We start from the raw sequence: 18,465 nt of genomic DNA on the forward strand, positions 1-18,465 counted from the left end.
TTGTAGGGCAAGTCTTGGGGTAACAGACTCCTTTAACTTTTGTCTATCTGGGCTTATCTTATATAATTTCTCTTCCTTCATTCTTGAAGGACAGTATTTCTAGTTACAGAATTCTTGGCTGACAATTGTTTTCTTCCAGGGCTTTAAATATTGCCCACCTGCTGCCTTACGGCCTAAATATTTTGGGTGGCAAATCAGCTATTATTTTTTTATTGAAGGCCATTTGTATATGACAAGTCACTTCTTTTTTGCTGCTTTCAAGATTCTCTCTTTGTGTTTTGACAATTTGATTACAATTGTGAAATACTTAGTTTTTTAAAAAATATCTTTGTCTGTAGTTTGTTAACTGTTGAGGGTTAGTCAGCTGTGAGCTCTACCAGTATTACTGTGCTTCATGGTGCCTTGTTTTGACCCTAGAATTAATGTTCTTGATTCTCAGCCCCAAAGCCCTTGATCTTGTTTATAAGCTAGTGTCTGTGGTGTGCAGTGTAAATGCAGAGACTGCACCAGGAGCCTCTGGACTGGAGGAGTTTATTAGGAGATGTTGGCCTGCAAGAATTGCAGGTTAGGTGTGCAGTACAGTGCTGACTAGGGGAAGGTGTGGGATTACAGTGGTCAGAGTTACTGTGATGGTCCATTTTTCTTTGTGAGGTGTTTGGTTTCTTTTTTTTTTTTCAGATTTTCTTTTATTAGCTAAGTAGTTATTCAGAATGACTGTAATAACCTTTTTTTCCCCTCCCTATCTGATGCTTGTGCTGTGTCTGTGGTGTGACTGTGTGTGTATGCTGTTTTTTACACTGCAGATTTCAGGTTTTCTGTGTTCCTTTGCCTCTTCTAAGTGAATTATCTGTGATGAGACTAGTATTTGATTTAGAATGGAGAAAAAGTTACTGAGGTTTCTTCAGATTGAATCAACATGAGTGGTCAACATTAGGGGATGGTGAAATTATCATACATATACATATATATAGCTATTAGAAGAGTTTTCAGAAATTACTTTAAAACTTGATTTTTAAAACATACAAAAGTTATATAAATATATATGTTAAATATAAATATTGCTGAATTCTATGAATTATATCACACAGCATGAAAGTCCCCATTCCCCAGAGGCAACTACTGTTATTAAATGCTTCTAAGGAATTCCTCATGACCTCAGAAATGCTAATGATGTAGCTTCAGGTAAAGGATGGGAACTTAAGTATAGACAGACTCTCTCACAGGACATCAGTAGATTTTAACATAACCAGTTTGAGAAAATAATTCTCCTAAATTCCAATTTAGTTCATTTTATATTTTTAAGAAAGGTAATCTGTGTGTGTGTGTGTAAGAGCGGAGGGGGAGAGAGGGAGAATCAGGTACAAAAGATTAGTGCAACCATCCAAAAATATGTATTGAATATCTAGTCTAGGTAGGAAATGATTTTTGACTCCAGCTATACAGAGGGAGTAGTGAGGCATTATTTTGCAGAAGTGCAAGGTTCTCTGACATATTTGTTAACTGTAATGTGCATTAGTCAAAATGGCATGCTTTAATCCCTTTCCTCTGCATCAAATAAAGAAGTGATGGGTTACTCTAATCGTGTGGGTGAATTTATTTAAAGGGCATTGTATAACACTATGTTTAATCTCACAAAAATATTAAGTAAAAGGCTCAAAAGATATATGAGTATATTCTATAAGGTACAAAACCAAGCAAATGTTAACATTTTCATTTTGACTAGGAATATAAAGTGGTAAGGTTTTAGGAGAGCAGAAGTTTTCAAATTTGTTGTGTATCCCAAATGCTTCAAATAATGCCTGCAATATTGTTGTTGTTGTTTATTCGCTAAGTTGTTTCTGACTCTTTGAGAACCCATGGACTCTAGCCCACCAGGCTCCTCTGTCCATGGGATTTTCTAGGCAAGAATTCCAGAGTGGGTTGCCATTTCTTTCTCCAGGGGATCTTCTCAACCCAGGGATCAAACCCACGTCTTTTGCATTGGCAGGCAGATTCTTTACCACTGAGCCACCATTCAATTATTTGTTGAATGAATTTATGCAAGATAATGAACCAAAGCATTCCACCTTTGTCAAGAGCCTGAAATCAGATCTCAGTGTGGACTACAGTCTTGGGGAAGGTTAACACTTCTGTGAATGAAGGTTAGAAAAAAAATAGCCACCATTGCATATGGCTTTGGCTTGTGTAGAGTTGCATTTATTTCTTATAATGACTGGAGAAAACAGAAAACTCCACATGTTGCACACATGCCCAATAATATCCTCATATTTAACAGCAGAATATGAGTGCTGAGCAGCTGGTATGAGACTGGGTTCTGTAAGTGGAATCCCTGCTTAGGGAACTGGGAATGGGGCTGGATGGAGGCAATCAAAAAAGCCAGAAGGCCAAAGCTAGAAGAGGGCTAGTTTCTGTGTGAGAATTGAGAGTGCGACCTGAGATGGGCCAAGCAGAGAAGAGCCTAGGAGGCTTAAAGCTTTGGGAGGTAGAAGAGAGGGAGGGATCCAGAGGGATCCAGTGATTAGCAGTTTAGGAGAGACAATGAGTGTTAAAGGGAGATTAAAGAACTGACCTCCTCCATTTGTGGTACAGTGTTTCTAAATGTTGTAGACCTTCTTCATGTTTTCTTTTTCTATAAAAGGAAAGATTTCATTTTAGATAAAATCTAGTTTGCTGTGGTGTAATCAGATTCTTCCCAGAGAATGGGAAGAGATGGTGTACCCAGAGTCAGAGTTGGCACAGAGTGAGAATAGGCTGCATGTGGGGATATTTACATCTGGATTACATATAATTATGAGGCAAAGTGATAGGATTTAGTGATGGTTTGGAATTAGACGCCAGAATTCAGCCATGAGATCATTGGTGATCTTGGAAAGAGTAGTGTCTGTAGAATGGTGAGTGCAGAAGCCAGAAAAGAGTCAGTTGGAGTATGAATGAGAGATGAGGAACAAGAGAGAGCCCATATAAACAATTCTTTTCCTAAGCTGAAAAGAGAAATCAGGGTTAAGGAACTTAATTTTTTTTCAAAGTGGTGTTAAATTAGAACCTGTGTGAGAAGGAACCTTAGACTGGGAGAGTGAATGTTGTGAGAGGGACTAGTTGATATGATATGAAGTACCAGAGGAAGGGATAGGAGGTAAGTCCCAGAGAGAGAAGAAGGGGTAAGGTGGGTTACAGTTTTGATGGTAGGCATAGTCGCATTGTTTGTTGGGGAGCTACTGCTTTGGCAGTGACACCAAACATTATTTCGTTTGCTGCTCTGCCTGCCAACACACACAACAGTCAGACTGTTGGTGTTTTCTTTGAGGATCTAGGGCCAGAACTTTAATCAGTTCAGTTCACTTGTTCAGTCATGTCCGATTCTTTGCAACCCCATGGACTGCAGCACCCCAGGCCTTCTTGTCCATCGCCAACTCCCAGAGTTTACTCAAACTTATGTCCATTGAGTCGGTGATGCCATCCAACCATCTCATCCTCTGTCGTCCCCTTATCCTCCTGCCCTCAATCTTTCCCAGCATCAGGGTCTTTTCTAGTGAGTCAGTTCTTCGCATCAGGTGGCCAAAGTATTGGAACTTCAGCTTCAGCATCAGTCCTTCCAATGAACATTCAGGACTGATTTCCTTTAGGATGGACTGGTTGGATCTCCTTGCAGTCCAATGGACTCTCAAGAGTCTTCTCCAGCACCACAGCTTTGGCGCTCAGCTTTCTTTATAGTCCAGCTCTCACATCCATACATGACTACAGGAAAAACCATAGCTTTGACTAGACAGACCTTTGTTGGCAAAGTAATGTCTCTGCTTTTTAATATGCTGTCTAGGTTGGTCATAACTTTTCTTCCAAGGAGTAAGGGTCTTTTAATTTCATGGCTGCAGTCACCATCTGCAGTGATTTTCGAGCCCCCCAAAATAAAGTCGGTCACTGTTTCCACTGTTTCCCCATCTATTTGCCATGAAGTGATGGGACCAGATGTCATGATCTTAGTTTTCTGAATGTTGAGTTTTAAGCCAACTTTTTCACACTCCTCTTTCACTTTCATCAAGAGGCTCTTTGGTTCTTCGCTTTCTGCCATAAGGGTGGTGTCATCTGCATATCCGAGGGTATTGATATTTCTCCCAGCAATCTTGATCCCACCTTGTGCTTCATCCAGTCCAGCATTTCTCATGATGTACTCTGCATGTAAGTTAAATAAACAGGGTGACAATATACAGCCTCGACATACTTCTTCCCCGATTTGGAACCAGTCTGTTGTTCCATGTCCAGTTCTACTTGTTGCTTCTTGACCTGCATACAGATTTCTCAGGAGGCAGGTCAGGTGGTCTGATAGTCCCATCTCTTGAAGAATTTTCCGCAGTTTGTTGTGATCCACACAGTCAAAAGCTTTGGCATAGTCAACAAAGCAGAAGTAGATGTTTTTCTGGAATTGTCTTGCTTTTTCGATGATCCAGCGGATGTTGGCAATTTGATCTCTGGTTCCTCTGCCTTTTCTAAATCCAGCTTGAACATCTGGGAGTCTTGGTTCATATACTGTTGAAGCCTGCCTTGGAGAATTTTGAACATTACTTTGCTAGTGTGTGGGATGAGTGCAATTGTGTGGTAGTTTGAGCATTCTTTGGCATTGCCTTTCTTTGGGATTGGAATGAAAACTTACCTTTTCCTGTCCTGTGGCCACTGCTGAGTTTTCCTACTCTGCTGGCATATTGAGTGAAGCACTTTCACAGCATCATCTTTTAGGATTTCCATCACCTCCACTAGCTTTGTTCATAGTGATGCTTCCTAAGGCCCACTCTACTTTGTACTCCAGGATGTCTGGCTCTAGGTGAGTGATCACACCATCATGATTATCTGGGTCGTGAAGATCTTTTTTTGTATAGTTCTTCTGTGTATTCTTGCCACCTTTTCTTAACGTTTCAAGGGAGCCAAAACCCTCTACCATATTTGAGAATTGTAGAATTTATAGCTAAATATTTAGATACAGGGATTCCAATAAGTTTACAGTACTACTTGAGATATATATGATATATCCTCAGCTAAATGAAGCATCACAAGGTTCTAGTGTCCCTCATCTGCTGATTCCCTTATGTTCCAGCCCTGCTGAGCAATTGCAGTCTTTTAAGTGGACTTTTAATATCTACTTAAAAGTCGTGCCATGCCATCTGTGTGCAATGCTGAATTTTCTTTTCCTACCCCAATTCTTTAAGACCTGACTCAGATGTTGCCTCCTCCATGAAGTCTCTGTAAAGCAATAAGTAACTAATTCACCCCACTTTATTTCCTCTATCATGACATGAAACAAAACCTTATTAAAGTTCAGAAATCTATTTTGCCTGTGTATTCTGAATCCTGGAGGGCAGGCCCCTTTTGTGACTCTCTTTAACACCACATGATACTTTCTGTGTAATGGATTCTCAGTAATCATTTGTTGAAATTAATCAGTCAAATTAATCTATTAATAAGTTGTTGAAAATAACCAGTGAAATTATTCAGAGCTTTCCTGGTGGCTCAGTGGTAAAGAATCCTCCTATCAATGCAGGACACATGGGTTTGATCCCTGGTCTGTGAAGATCTCACATGCTGCAGAGCGACTTAAGCCCGTGCACCCCAACTATTGAGCCTGTGCTCTAGAGCCCAGGAACTGCAGCTAGTGTGCCCATTTGCCACAGCTTCTGAAGCCTGCATGCCCTAGAGCCTGTGGTCTGCAATAAGAGAAGCCACCATAATGAGAAGCCCGCATAATGAGAAGCCTGCATACTGCAATTAGAGAGTAGCCCACTCTTGCCACGACTACAGAAAAGCCCAAGCAGCAACAAAAGACCCAGCATAGCCAAAACTAACTAAATAATAAATAAGACAAATAAAAGTATTAAAAAAGGAATTAATCAGTGCTAAATAGTTGATGAATTGTCCCATAAGCTTTGAAACTTTGAAACTTATAAACGTTCAGGATTGCAGTCTTTCTAGACCTTTACACATATTTTCTTGACTTTCTAAAGTAAACAAAATTTAACCCTCTTTGAAAATTTTAGGGGAGTCATGATTCAGATGCTAAAGTGTACAGATACCCTCAGAGCTCATTGGAACATGGAGGACCACTTACCCTAGTGTGAGTGGCTTAGCCTCCTGGACTTGTTTTGTGGTGTTTTTAGTTTTTCATTTTATTTTGCATCTGATTTTAGCAGCTTTCTTCCCCTTCCTCATTTTCTGCTTCTAATGAGATGAATCTACTAATGAATCTATTTCAAAAATGACATGCTTTAGAAATGAAGTAAGACTAAATAGACTCTGTAAGGCTTTTCTGGAAAATAAGGTTTTGCATGCTGGTGCATGAACTCCGTTCTGTCTCTTCACTCCATCAGCACTTTTTAGGGGTCAGTACTGCAGTAGTTACAAGGGAGGAACTTTATCTTGTCTTCAGGGTACCCATGCAGGGTTAATCTCTTAGCAGCTCAGAGGCCTTTCTTTGGTTCTCAGCTATATTTCAGGTAATAGTTATTTTTCTTTTATTTTAGGGTTTTAGTGATATATTTCATATATAAATAATGGTAGCAGGGTCTTGTTTTGGCCCCCTTAATTTGATCTCATATGGAATCATAACTAGAATTTTAAGATTTGTTTTAAGACTAAGGTTACAAAAAGAAATACAAAGATAATGAAGTGTGTTTATCTTTTTTTATCCTATAGGAAATACAGATGAAGAGGACTGCAATTGAAGCTTTTAATGAAACAATTAAAATATTTGAAGAGCAGTGTCATACACAAGAACAACATAGCAAAGAATATATTGAGCGATTTCGAAAAGAAGGGAATGAAAAGGAAATTGAACGGTAAATCCACCTAATATCTCCAAGTGCATCCGTGAGCCAAGACGGTTTTTCTTCTTTAATCACCTCTGTCATGTCTGCTTTTACCTCCTCAAACTTGACAGTCCTGTCATATGGAGTTACTTGCTGTTCACACTGATGGTATCAAGCTGAACCTTCTTCTGCATTCTTTCTCCATCCTCCTAAATTGTTGACCCCTTTAGCACTCGGCTTAGACATGACTTTCTAGAAAATTTTCTCTGATTCCCTAGACTGTTTTAGGGGCTTTTTGTCCCCATTTCTGTAGCATCTGATCCTGATCCTTACTGTAACGTTTACTGAAAATCACATTCACAGAACTGTGTGCTTGTTGAGTGAGGGTGGTGGCTTATTTTCCTTGATAGCTTCAGAATGTGTTACAGTGTCTGAGAGTACATAGTGGTGAATAGAGTTAATAGAAATGCTGAGGACTGTATGCCTGACCAGATATGGCAGGTGTGGGAGAAGCCAAAGATGATTCCTAGATTTCTGGTACTAGTGACTAAGAGATGGTGTAATTCACCAAAATGGGAAGTACATGAGGGGAGTTTCGAGCGGGAACCAGTGAGTTTTGAGGTTCCTGTGAGAACCCAAATGGAATTGTCTGAGTGGTAGGCAGTTGGTTATTTGGATTTGGAACTCTACAGAAAGGATTTGAGGGGCAAAAGTGTGTAGATTATGGTAGATGATAAGGATTAGATTACACAGAGAATGAGAAACATGAGAAGTATTGAATCTGGCACCTAATACTGGGAACCTTTATCAAGCAAATTTAGTGGAGTGTTAGAAAATGAGCCAAGTAACAGCGGGTTGAGGGGTGCAGAAGTAGATAATAAACCTGAATCATATGAAGGGAAAGCAAAATTATTGCTCATATTAGCAAGTGTTAATGAACTTTTGTGCCTAAGAATAGTACTAAGTGCTGTGAGGCAGTATAGCTTAATAGCTTAAGTTCAGTTCAGTTCAGCTGCTCAGTCCTGTCTGACTCTTTGCCACCCCATGGACTGCAGCACGCCAGGCCTACCTGTCCATCACCAACTTCTGGAGTTTACTCAAACTCATGTGCATAGAGTCGGTGATGCCATCCAACATCTCATCCTCTGTCTTCCCCTTCTCCTGCCCTCAATCTTTCCCAGCATCAGGGTCTTTTCAAATGAGTCAGTTCTTCTCATCAGGTGGCCAAAGTATTGGAGTTTCAGCTTCAGCATCCATCCTTCCAGTGAACAGTCAGGACTCATCTCCTTTAGAATGGAGTGGTTGGATCTCCTTGCAGTCCAAGGGACTCTCAAGAGTCTTCTCCAACACCACAGTTCAAAAGCATCAGTTCTTCGGCACTCAGCTTTCTTTATAGTCCAGCTCTCACATCCATACATGACTACAGGAAAAACCATAGCTTTGACTAGACGGACCTTTGTTGGCAAAGTAATGTCTCTGCTTTTTAATATGCTGTCTAGGTTGGTCATAACTTTTCTTCCAAGGAGTAAGGGTCTTTTAATTTCATGGCTGCAGTCACCATCTGCAGTGATTTTCAAGCCCCCAAAAATGAAGTCTGTCACTGTTTCCCCATCTATTTGCCATGAAGTGATGGGACCAGATGTCATGATCTTCGTTTTCTGAATGTTGAGTTTTAAGCCAACTTTTTCACTCTCCTTTCACTTTCATCAAGAGGCTTTTTAGTTCTTTGCTTTCTGCTATAAGTGTGGTGTCATCTGCATATCTGAGGTTATTGATATTTCTCCAGCAGTCTTGATCCCAATTTGTGCTTCATCCAGTCCAGCATTTCTCATGATGTACTCTGCATGTACGTTAAATAAGCAGGGTGACAATATACAGCCTTGACGTACTTCTTCCCTGATTTGGAACCAGTCTGTCATTCCATGTCCAGTTCTACTTGTTGCTTCTTGACCTACATACAGATTTCTCAAGAGGCAGGTCAGGTGGTCTGATATTCCCATCTCTTGAAGAATTTTCCACAGTTTGTTGTGATCCACACAGTCAAAGGCTTTGGCATAGTCAATAAAGCAGAAATAGATGTTTTTCTGGAACTCCTGCTTTTTCGATGATCCAACGGATGTTGGCAATTTGATTTCTGGTTCCTCTGTCTTTTCTAAATCCAGCTTGAACATCTAGAAGTTCACAGTTCATGTACTTTTGAAGTCTGGCTTGGAGAATTTTGAGCATTACTTTACTAGTGTGTGAGATGAGTGCAGTTGTGTGGTAGTTTGAGCATTCTTTGGCATTGCCTTTCTTTGGGATTGGAATGAAAACTGACCTTTTCTAGTTCTGTGGCCACTGCTGAGTTTTCCAAATTTGCTGACATATTGAGTGCAACACTTTCACAGCATCATCTTTTAGGATTTGAAATAGCTCAACTGGAATTCCATCACCCCACCAGCTTTGTTCATAGTGATGCTTCCTAAGGCCCACTCTACTTTGCACTCCAGGATGTCTGGCTCTAGGTCAGTGATCACACCATCATGATTATCTGGGTCATGAAGATCTTTTTTGTATAGTTCTCCTGTGTATTCTTGCCACCTCTCTTGATATTTTCTGCTTCTGTTACGTCCATACCATTTCTGTCCTTTATCGAGCCCATCTTTGCATGAAATATTCCCTTGGTATCTCTAATTTTCTTGAAGAGATCTCTAGTCTTTTCCATTCTATTGTTTTCCTCTATTTCTTTGCACTGATCACTGAGGAAGGCTTTCTTGTCTCTCATTGCTGTTCTTCAGAACTCTGCGTTCAAATGGGTGTATCTTTTTCCTTTTCTTCTTTGCCTTTTGCTTCTCTTCTTTTCACAGCTATTTGTAAGACCTCCTCAGACAACCATTTTGCCTTTTTACATTTCTTTTTGCATTTAATGGCTTAAACCATGGGCTTAAATTCTGTGCATGCATGCTAAGTCACTTCAGTCGTGTCCAACTCTTTGTGACCCCATGGACGGTAGTCCACTAGGCTCCTCTGTCCATGGGATTCTCCAGGCAAGAATACTGGAGTGGGTTGCCATGCTCTTCTTCAGGGGATCTTCCTGATCAGAGATGGACCTGTGTCTCCTGCATTGACAGGTGTGTTCTTTACCACTAGCGCCACCTGGCTGTGTTGCCTTCACTGAGTTACTTAACTCTCTGGACTTTATTTCTTTCTCCATAAAACTGTGGATAAAATCTTGTTGAAATGCTCTGAGGACTAAATAACACACACACACACACACACACACACATACATTTTATGGTAGAGAAAGCTGTGTATATGTGTGAGTGTGTGTGAGTGTCTTGACATTACAGTACCGATAAGTGACCAGTATTAATAATGAAGAAATGGAAAAGAACTTGTAGTTTAGTTGCATAGGGAGTTAAAGTATCATGATGAACTTTTAATGGTAATATAAAACTGTTTATTATTGAGTGACAAGTGAGTACTGTGGACAGTTGTTGCCTTAGGGTTCAGAGCACGGCAAAACTTTGTGTGGTGGAAAAGCTTAGGGCCATCCTCTACTGGGTGCTTACCAAGATGTCCCAGACACTGGTCCTTTTACATGTTATGAGCACATTAGTTCACACAGTAACCCAGCTTTACTCGTTCAGTCATGGCTGGGGCCAGGGCCCAGACAATGTTGCCCGGATTCTCCTCGTTCTCTGTCTGTTGGCTCAGTTTTCTTCTATGTTGGCTTCATCCTCAGGCAGGCTTTCCCTTCAAGGCAGTAGTATAAACTGTTGGGAGACCTAGAATCACATGTTAACAACTTAACAATCTCAATGGAAAGAGAGAATCTGTCTACAATATTTCTAGCAAGAGCCCTAGATTTGACTGTCATTGGATTACTTTGGGTATTATTCTGATTTCTGAACAAGTCACTGCGGCCTGAGGCAGGGATAGGATGGAAGAGAACACTCTTCTTGGCCAGGAGGGGTTGTGTGATGTTCACCAATGAATCTGAGATGGGAACAGGAGCCCTTCCCTACAGGGAACATGACGGTGCTCTTCCCAGAGGGGTGAGAATAAAGATGTGCCAGGCAAAAACAGCAGATGTCCACCACATTGAGGGTGTTAGACCATGTGCAGGCTGTAGAACGCTTCTGCTTGGTTTCTGTTTTAGCCTTAATATGTCAAATATTTTCACAGAATTATGATGAATTATGACAAGTTGAAATCACGTCTGGGTGAGATTCATGATAGCAAAATGCGTCTTGAACAGGATTTGAAGAAACAAGCTTTGGATAACCGAGAAATAGATAAAAAAATGAATAGTATCAAACCTGACCTGATCCAGCTGCGCAAGATCCGAGATCAGCACCTTGTGTGAGTATTCTGGGCCTGTGGGGAGGACACCCCGGCACCACCTGATCCTGCTGCACAAGAGACATTAGAGGTAGAAGAAGAGATTTGTAATTGAGACCTGGCCAGCGGGACTGTAAGAATTTAGGAGAGTGGTCCTGTTAGTAGTAGGGTGTTACAGTCAACTAAAGTCAAGCGTGTGGGACCGATCAGGAGGTAGGGCTGTAATCCATACAAATGAACAGTGATGGAGCTTAAAAAGTGCAGATTAATCAAAGTTTGCCTAAAACACAAAACCCAGAATCTTTGGTTACCTAGAAAAACCGTAGAAATAGAAATTACCCCTGACAGGTAACTAAAAGTGGGAACCTGCAAGTAAGTATACAGAATAGTCCATTGAAGAGTTTTTATTTTTAAGGGAAAAATTCTCTATTTAAGTAATAGAAATATTTGAAAGCACTTATGAAAAATGGCACACCTGAGGAGTGATGGAATGTTATATGATTTAGCTAGATTGGCACCCCACTCCAGTACTTTTGCCTAGAAAATTCCATGGACGGAGGAGCCTGGTAGGCTGCAGTCCATGGGGTCGCTAGAGTCAGACACAACTGAGCGACTTCACTTTCACTTTTCACTTTCATGCATTGGAGAAGGAAATGGCAACCCACTCCAGTGTTCTTGCCTGGAGAATCCCAGGGACGGGGGAACCTGGTGGGCTGCCGTCTATGGGGTCGCACAGAGTCGGACATGACTGAAGCGACTTAGCAGCAGCAGCAGCAGGGATATTATCTAAGTATAGATGGAAAGATATATTATCAGAACAAGATATATTGATTAGATTTTTAGGCCAGATGACTGCTTCATAGAAGGAGATAATCAGTGAGAAATAAAAGTGTATTAGGTTTAGTTCTAGGTAATGAATAGACTGTTTTGTAATATGTTTATGGGTGACTTTAACGCATGTAACACAGTTCAAACTCCTTGGCAGGAGGAGGCAGAGTAAAGACCTCTGACTGGGTTTTCTATAGACTTCAGGGTTTCTTTGTGTGAGAAGGAGGGAGGGGATAAAATACAAGTTTAAAGGTTGGAACATTGGCTGTTGAGTTTTAGGAGAGGAAAATTTAAGGTGATTGTTTCGGAAGCAAACAATTACTGAGTAGTTTTTAATAACACTCCTCTCTAGAGATCTTTCAGTTTGCTACTATGGCCAAAGAGTCAAGCAAGCACACAAGCATACAGAAGAGCTTTGGAAGCAAGGCCAGGAGCTGGCTTTGTATACAAGCAGGGTGTGTCTGCTCTTGGAATATTTATATGGTTCTGGTCACATGATGAAGCTAAAGAAAAGCCCCAGAAGGCTGTGCCATGGACCAAAGGAATGAATGGAAGCATTTCTTTGCCCTGGAAAGTGATGAGATACTGAGAAACCTACCATTTCTAGGTGCATGACTAAGTATGGCAAATTAGACCTTGAAAATTCCTTTAACAAGTTCTGTAAGCTAAATATAAAATAGAATTTAGGTACCATCACGGGTGATAAGCCATGACCTACTTATATCCTGCTAGAATGTTTAGGGAGACACAGAAACCATTACCTCTTTTGGAACCATTGCTTCAGGGAGAACAATCCAGTGTCCATACTCCATGCTTTGATGTTTCTACCAAAGACAACACTAGGATTGATGGGCTTGATCTGCTCTAACACTGAAATTGTATAGTCAGTCCTGGAAGAGACTGGTTGTACTGCTACCTGATACTGAATACGACCTCTCTTTGGTCCTGTTTTGAAGTTGGAATAGGTTGGAATTCTGCAGCACCTAAGAAGAGACTGTCATTAGTTCATCAAGTCCCCTATGCGTGTGGCCGTTTCTCTGACTACTTGCTATATATATAGCCCATAAGGACTTTTTGAGATTTTTCTTCTGCTGAGATTCCAGTGTACTGTTTCTAGAATATTCTTGAATGCCTAAATGAGGATTTCATTTCTTAAATATAAAATAAGTCAGTTCAGTTCAGTCACTCAGTCATGTCTGACTCTTTGCGACCCCATGAACTGCTGCACACCAGGCCTCCCTGTCCATCACCAACTCCTGGAGCCTACACATCTCATGTCCATTGAGTCAGTGATGCCATCCAACCATCTCATCCTCTGTCATCCCCTTCTCCTCCTGCCCTCAATCTTTCCCAGCATCAGGGTCTTTTCAGATGGGTTAGCTCTTCTCATCAGGTGGCCAAAGTATTTGAGTTTCAGCTTCAACATCAGTCCTTCCAATGAACACCCAGGACTGATCTCCTTTAGAATGGACTGGTTGAATCTCCTTGTAGTCCAAGGGACTCTCAAGAGTCTTCTCCAACAACACAGCTCAAAAGCATCAATTCTTCGATGCTCAGCTTTCTTGATAGTCCAACTCTCACATCCATACATGACCACTGGAAAAACCATAACCTTGACTAGACAGACCTTTGTTGGCAAAGTAATGTCTCTGCTTTTTAATATGCTGTCTAGGTTGGTTATAACTTTCCCTCCAAGGAGTAAGCATCTTTTAATTTCATGGCTGCAGTCACCATCTGCAGTGGTTTTGGAGCCCCCCAAAATAAAGTCAGCCATTGTTTCCCCATCTATTACCCATGAAGTGATGGGACTGCATGTCATGATCTTAGTTTTCTGAATGTTGAGTTTTAAGCCAACTTTTTCACTCTCCTCTTTCACTCTCATCAAGAGGCTCTTTAGTTCCTCTTCACTTTCTGCCATAAGGGTGGTGTCATCTGCATATCTGAGGTTATTGATATTTCTCCCAGCAATCTTGATTCCAGCTTGTGCTTCCTCCAGCCCAGCATTTCTCATGATGTACTCTGCACATAAGTTAAATAAGCAGGGTGACAATATACAGCCTTGATGTATTCCTTTTCCTATTTGGAACCAGTCTGTTGTTCCTTGTCCAGTTCTAACTGTTGCTTCTTGACCTGCATACAGATTTCTCAGGAGGCAGGTCAGGTGGTCTGGTATTCCCATCTCTTTCAGAATTTTCCACAGTTTATTGTGATCCACACAGTCAAAGGCTTTGGCATAGTCAATAAAGCAGAAATAGATGTTTTTCTGGAACTCTCTTGCTTTTTCCATGAACCAGCAGATGTTGGCAGTTTGATCTCTGGTTCCTCTGCCTTTTCTCAAACCAGCTTGAACATCAGGAAGTTCACGGTTCACGTATTGCTGAAGCCTGGCTTGGAGAATTTTGAGCATTACTTTACTAGCGTGTGAGATGAGTGCAATTGTGCAGTAGTTTGAGCATTCTTTGGCATTGCCTTTCTTTGGAACTGGAATGAAAACTGCCCTTTTCCAGTCCTGTGGCCACTGCTGAGTTTTCCAAATTTGCTGGCATATTGAGTGCAGCACTTTCACAGCATCATCTTTTAGGATTTGAAATACCTCAACTGGAATTCCATCACCTCCACTAGCTTTGTTCATAGTGATGCTTCCTAAGGCCCACTTGACTTCACATTCCAGGATCTGGCTCCAGGTGAGTCATCACACCATCCTGATTATCTGGGTTGTGAAGATCTTTTTTGTACAGTTCTTCTGTGTATTCTTGCCGCCTCTTCTTAATATCTTCTGCTTCTGTCAGGTCCATACCATTTCTGTCCTTTATTGAGCCCATCTTTGCATGAAATGTTCCCTTGGTATCTCTAATTTTCTGGAAGAGATCTCTAGTCTTTCCCATTCTATTGTTTTCCTCTTTTTATTTGCATTGATCGCTGAGGAAGGCTTTCTTATCTCCTGCTGTTCTTTAGAAAAAAATATTTCTTAAATATAATTAAGCCTTTATTTATTTTAATTTTATTTTTAGCTGTGCCATCCGTGGCTTGCAGGATCTTGCTTCCCCAATCAGGGATTGAAGCCAGGCCCATGACAACGAAAGTGCCAAGTCCTAACCGCTGAAACACCAGGGAATTTCCGAAAAACCTCTAAAATTCCTTTTTTATAAAAGGGGTTCATTTGCAATTCTTTTCCATTAGGAGTTAGTTTTCATGATTATTGCTTCCTTTTCCTGGTTTTCATAAACCTAAATTCATAAATTCAAAATAAAGAATAACTTGCCATAGTACAACTTAGTCTAACTTGACTGATAAACTATGATTACTGCCATCCTAGAGCAGGCTCTGTGTAGTGTGCGTCAGTCCATCCACAGCAGTGCCCTAATTAACATTGTTATCAAAAATTAGATGGTCATTAGTAGCTGATCATATTTTTAAAAGCTGGGAGAAACAGCTGATCAGATAGATGGTAAGATATTAGAGACTAGAAAGATTTCAGGAGAGTGAAACTATGATCCAGATTGAATATCATAAAACTTAATTTGATTAAATATCATCTTACACATAGCTCCAAAAGTCAACTTCCCAAATATAAAATTAGAGAGGCGAGATGGGGCAGCAGTGTGTATAAGGAATTCTGAAGGATATTACCATGCCAGTAATTGTTCAGTTAAGGTACAGATTGTGACTACAAAAGTTAGTTTAATCTTACCTTAAAATGTATCCTAAATAAGCCATCCTCTTATGCTGTGCAAACAGTCCTTGAGTACAGGAAACCATCTCTTTATCAGAGGATCATAGGTTCTGGGAAAAAAGTCCATTTGTTAATCCATTTCATTGGGTGTGCTGGAATTTTCCATCTGCCTTCACAATTTTTACTCTTCTTTTTTTACCCTGCTCTGTGCCTAAGAAAGCGGATCTCTCTGCCCTCTGGCTTCTCATTAGCTTTGGCCATTTGAAGGCACTGGCAGGAGATGAGAGGGCAGAAGGAAAGGAAAGTAAGAATATTTTATATTCTAACTTCTTCCCCTTGTGATCCGTATGAGATGGCTGTGTCCTCATTTTCTACCAAAGGTGGCACTCCCCAGATGGTCCTCTCTGGGTTCAGGTCACTGCTCTTTACAGCTGATTCTTCAATTCCAGGATACCTTGGCCTCACACTATTGCTAGCCCCAGGGAGTTTCTCTAAAGCATCTCCAGGCCTTTGTAAATAGTCAACTCTCCTCAGCTACCAGTTTGACTGTGCCTTATCCTTCTAGCTAAGACCCTAACTGATAAAAACTAAGTGAGATGTCATAGTACATAGTAAACAAAATTATAGTTTGATTAGAGATTTTAAGTTGAAAATGAAACTGAACGTAAAGAGAATAAGTTCATCTTATGTGCACTGAATTTATGTTATAACTTCAACTTTATATCTTTTATAGAATAAACAAACAAAAAAGGACCACATAATTAGTAACAGAATGCTAATTGGATGTTAGGTCTTTGATGCTTTGTTCAGGTTTTGTCTCTAGAATGTATTGTTTTATATGTGATAAGAAAAATAAGGAAAAGTGTGGAGAGTGACTGGTGGACTGCCTTAGTTGGGACAATTAGTGTAGTCCTCCCCGAGGAGATGTTTATGATGAGATCTGAATGAACAGGGATGTGGTTGGGGGATGATGATGAATGAAAGAGTTTTTATACTCAAGTTATAGGCCATCGTCCATCTCAGTGAAGCTAAATGAAATGGTTTATATCATTTTACATCTAAAATGTTGGTATATTTTAAAATACTGTGATTTTCCTGGTGATGAAGTAAATTTGCATTAATTACTCAGATTGCTACCCTGAATTTCTTGTGGCTTGCTTTGGGTGTAAAAATAGACCTTGAAATTCTGTTTTAGAATTTTAAACTCAATGTATTAACCGTAGGCCATGGAGGAATTGCATCCTGTGGCTCAGTGGAGATTGCAAATGTGACACATGCTCACCTAACTAACGATTTCAAAAACAGCTGTCCCATGGTGTTTGAGTGCAAGGATGTGTGTGCTTGTGGTGATAAAACCTTCTAGAAAAGGAAAGTGAAAAATGAGGGACATGCCTAATTTCAAGTAGCTTTCTGTTTCTGCCTTTTTGCTGAAAGTTGAAGGAAAAGTAATAGAGAAACTATTAAATTTAGGGAAATCTCTAGCCATTCTTAGTGGGACTGGGGAAAGCAAGCTCCTGGGCCTGGATGTTTGGTTGGCTCGGATGTGTCTCCTTTGCACCGATTCTGACACTGGTGTCTTTCTTCTGGCAGGTGGCTCAATCACAAAGGAGTGAGACAGAAGCGCCTAAATGCCTGGCTGGGAATCAAGAATGAGGATGCTGATGAGTAAGTTCTCACTGTACCTTTTCTCAGAGGGCTTTGTTGCCAGTGTAAGACATGGGCCTTCTTAATGCTTGCTGAGTTGCTTGAGCAAATGTCCTCTCTGTTATTTGAGGACATTTGAATCAAGGAAAAGTACCTCTTTAAATTGATTTGCTTCATGAGTATGCTATAGGCACTTGAGTTCACAGACCTGCCAAACCATGTGAAACCTGGATACTTAAGCATTGCTCATTTAGACAGTCAGAAGTCAGAGTCTTGGATGAGACACATAAATTTTGTGCTTTCTGCGTGATAGCAAATAATGAAATTTTTTTTAATCTTATTTTTTGAAATTATTTTTCAAAAATCCAACTACTTGCAATTCTACTTTGTTATTTTGTGGTTAAGATTTAGAAGAGAGTTTTATTCATGAATTTGCTTTTAGATATAAGTAAACTGATTGTTAGAATAATATTTTAACATTTAATTTTTAGGACCTATTTTATCAATGAGGAAGATGAAAACCTGCCCCATTATGATGAGAAAACCTGGTTTGTTGAGGATATCAACCGAGTACAAGCAGAGGACTTGCTTTATGGGAAACCTGACGGTGCATTCTTAATCCGTGAGAGTAGCAAGAAAGGATGTTATGCTTGCTCTGTGGTGTAAGTCTTCTCTGGGGATATAACCTTTTCAAAACTTCTACATTGATTAATAGAAAGTCAACCACTCATAAAGTTCAGATCAAATTAGTTGAAGTATGGTAAAATGAGTAACCATGGCTTAGACCTTTAATATTTGTACAAAGAAAAGTTAGTTGCTTTAGGAGATATATAATCTGAAATTATTTGGGGGATTTTAATTTAAATGGTAAGCAGGCTAGGCCCTGCAGTTGTTCGTTGTTGGATTTCAGGTATCTGAAAAATAATTGGAGATTTTTCAATTGAAAAGATCACTTAATTCTTTAGTAGTCTCCTGCATGCCTAACTTGGCTTTCGTTGTCAGATTATGAAGACTTGATTGAATAGAACTGTTTTTACTTTGGAAGAAAAACTATCTAAGTTTTGTACTTAAATAGTATTGTGTTGAGTTAGTGATAGAAAATGTTGGATGTTTTCTTATGACTGTTTGGAAAAGCTTATTTTCCTTTTAAGTGAAAGTGAAATTCTAGGGACAACTAACTATGCCTTAGTCAGATTTTGCTGTTATATA

At 40.1% G+C, this 18,465-nt stretch overlaps 1 protein-coding gene across 5 annotated transcripts in view; it reads left to right on the forward strand.

Annotated features, from left to right (window-relative positions):
- Window positions 1-18,465, forward strand: part of LOC102395384 (phosphatidylinositol 3-kinase regulatory subunit gamma) — a 103,965-nt gene that overhangs the window by 75,285 nt on the left and 10,215 nt on the right. For all 5 annotated transcript variants that reach the window (XM_044945073.2, XM_044945071.2, XM_044945072.2 and 2 more), the window contains 4 exons: window positions 6,676-6,818; window positions 10,956-11,132; window positions 17,203-17,277; window positions 17,748-17,918. In XM_044945073.2, the coding sequence (XP_044801008.1) occupies window positions 6,676-6,818; window positions 10,956-11,132; window positions 17,203-17,277; window positions 17,748-17,918 (566 nt within the window). The remainder of the gene's footprint in view (window positions 1-6,675; window positions 6,819-10,955; window positions 11,133-17,202; window positions 17,278-17,747; window positions 17,919-18,465) is intronic.

The sequence above is a fragment of the Bubalus bubalis genome, chromosome 6 (genome assembly GCF_019923935.1).
Source record: "Bubalus bubalis isolate 160015118507 breed Murrah chromosome 6, NDDB_SH_1, whole genome shotgun sequence".
NCBI classification, from domain to species: domain Eukaryota; kingdom Metazoa; phylum Chordata; class Mammalia; order Artiodactyla; family Bovidae; genus Bubalus; species Bubalus bubalis.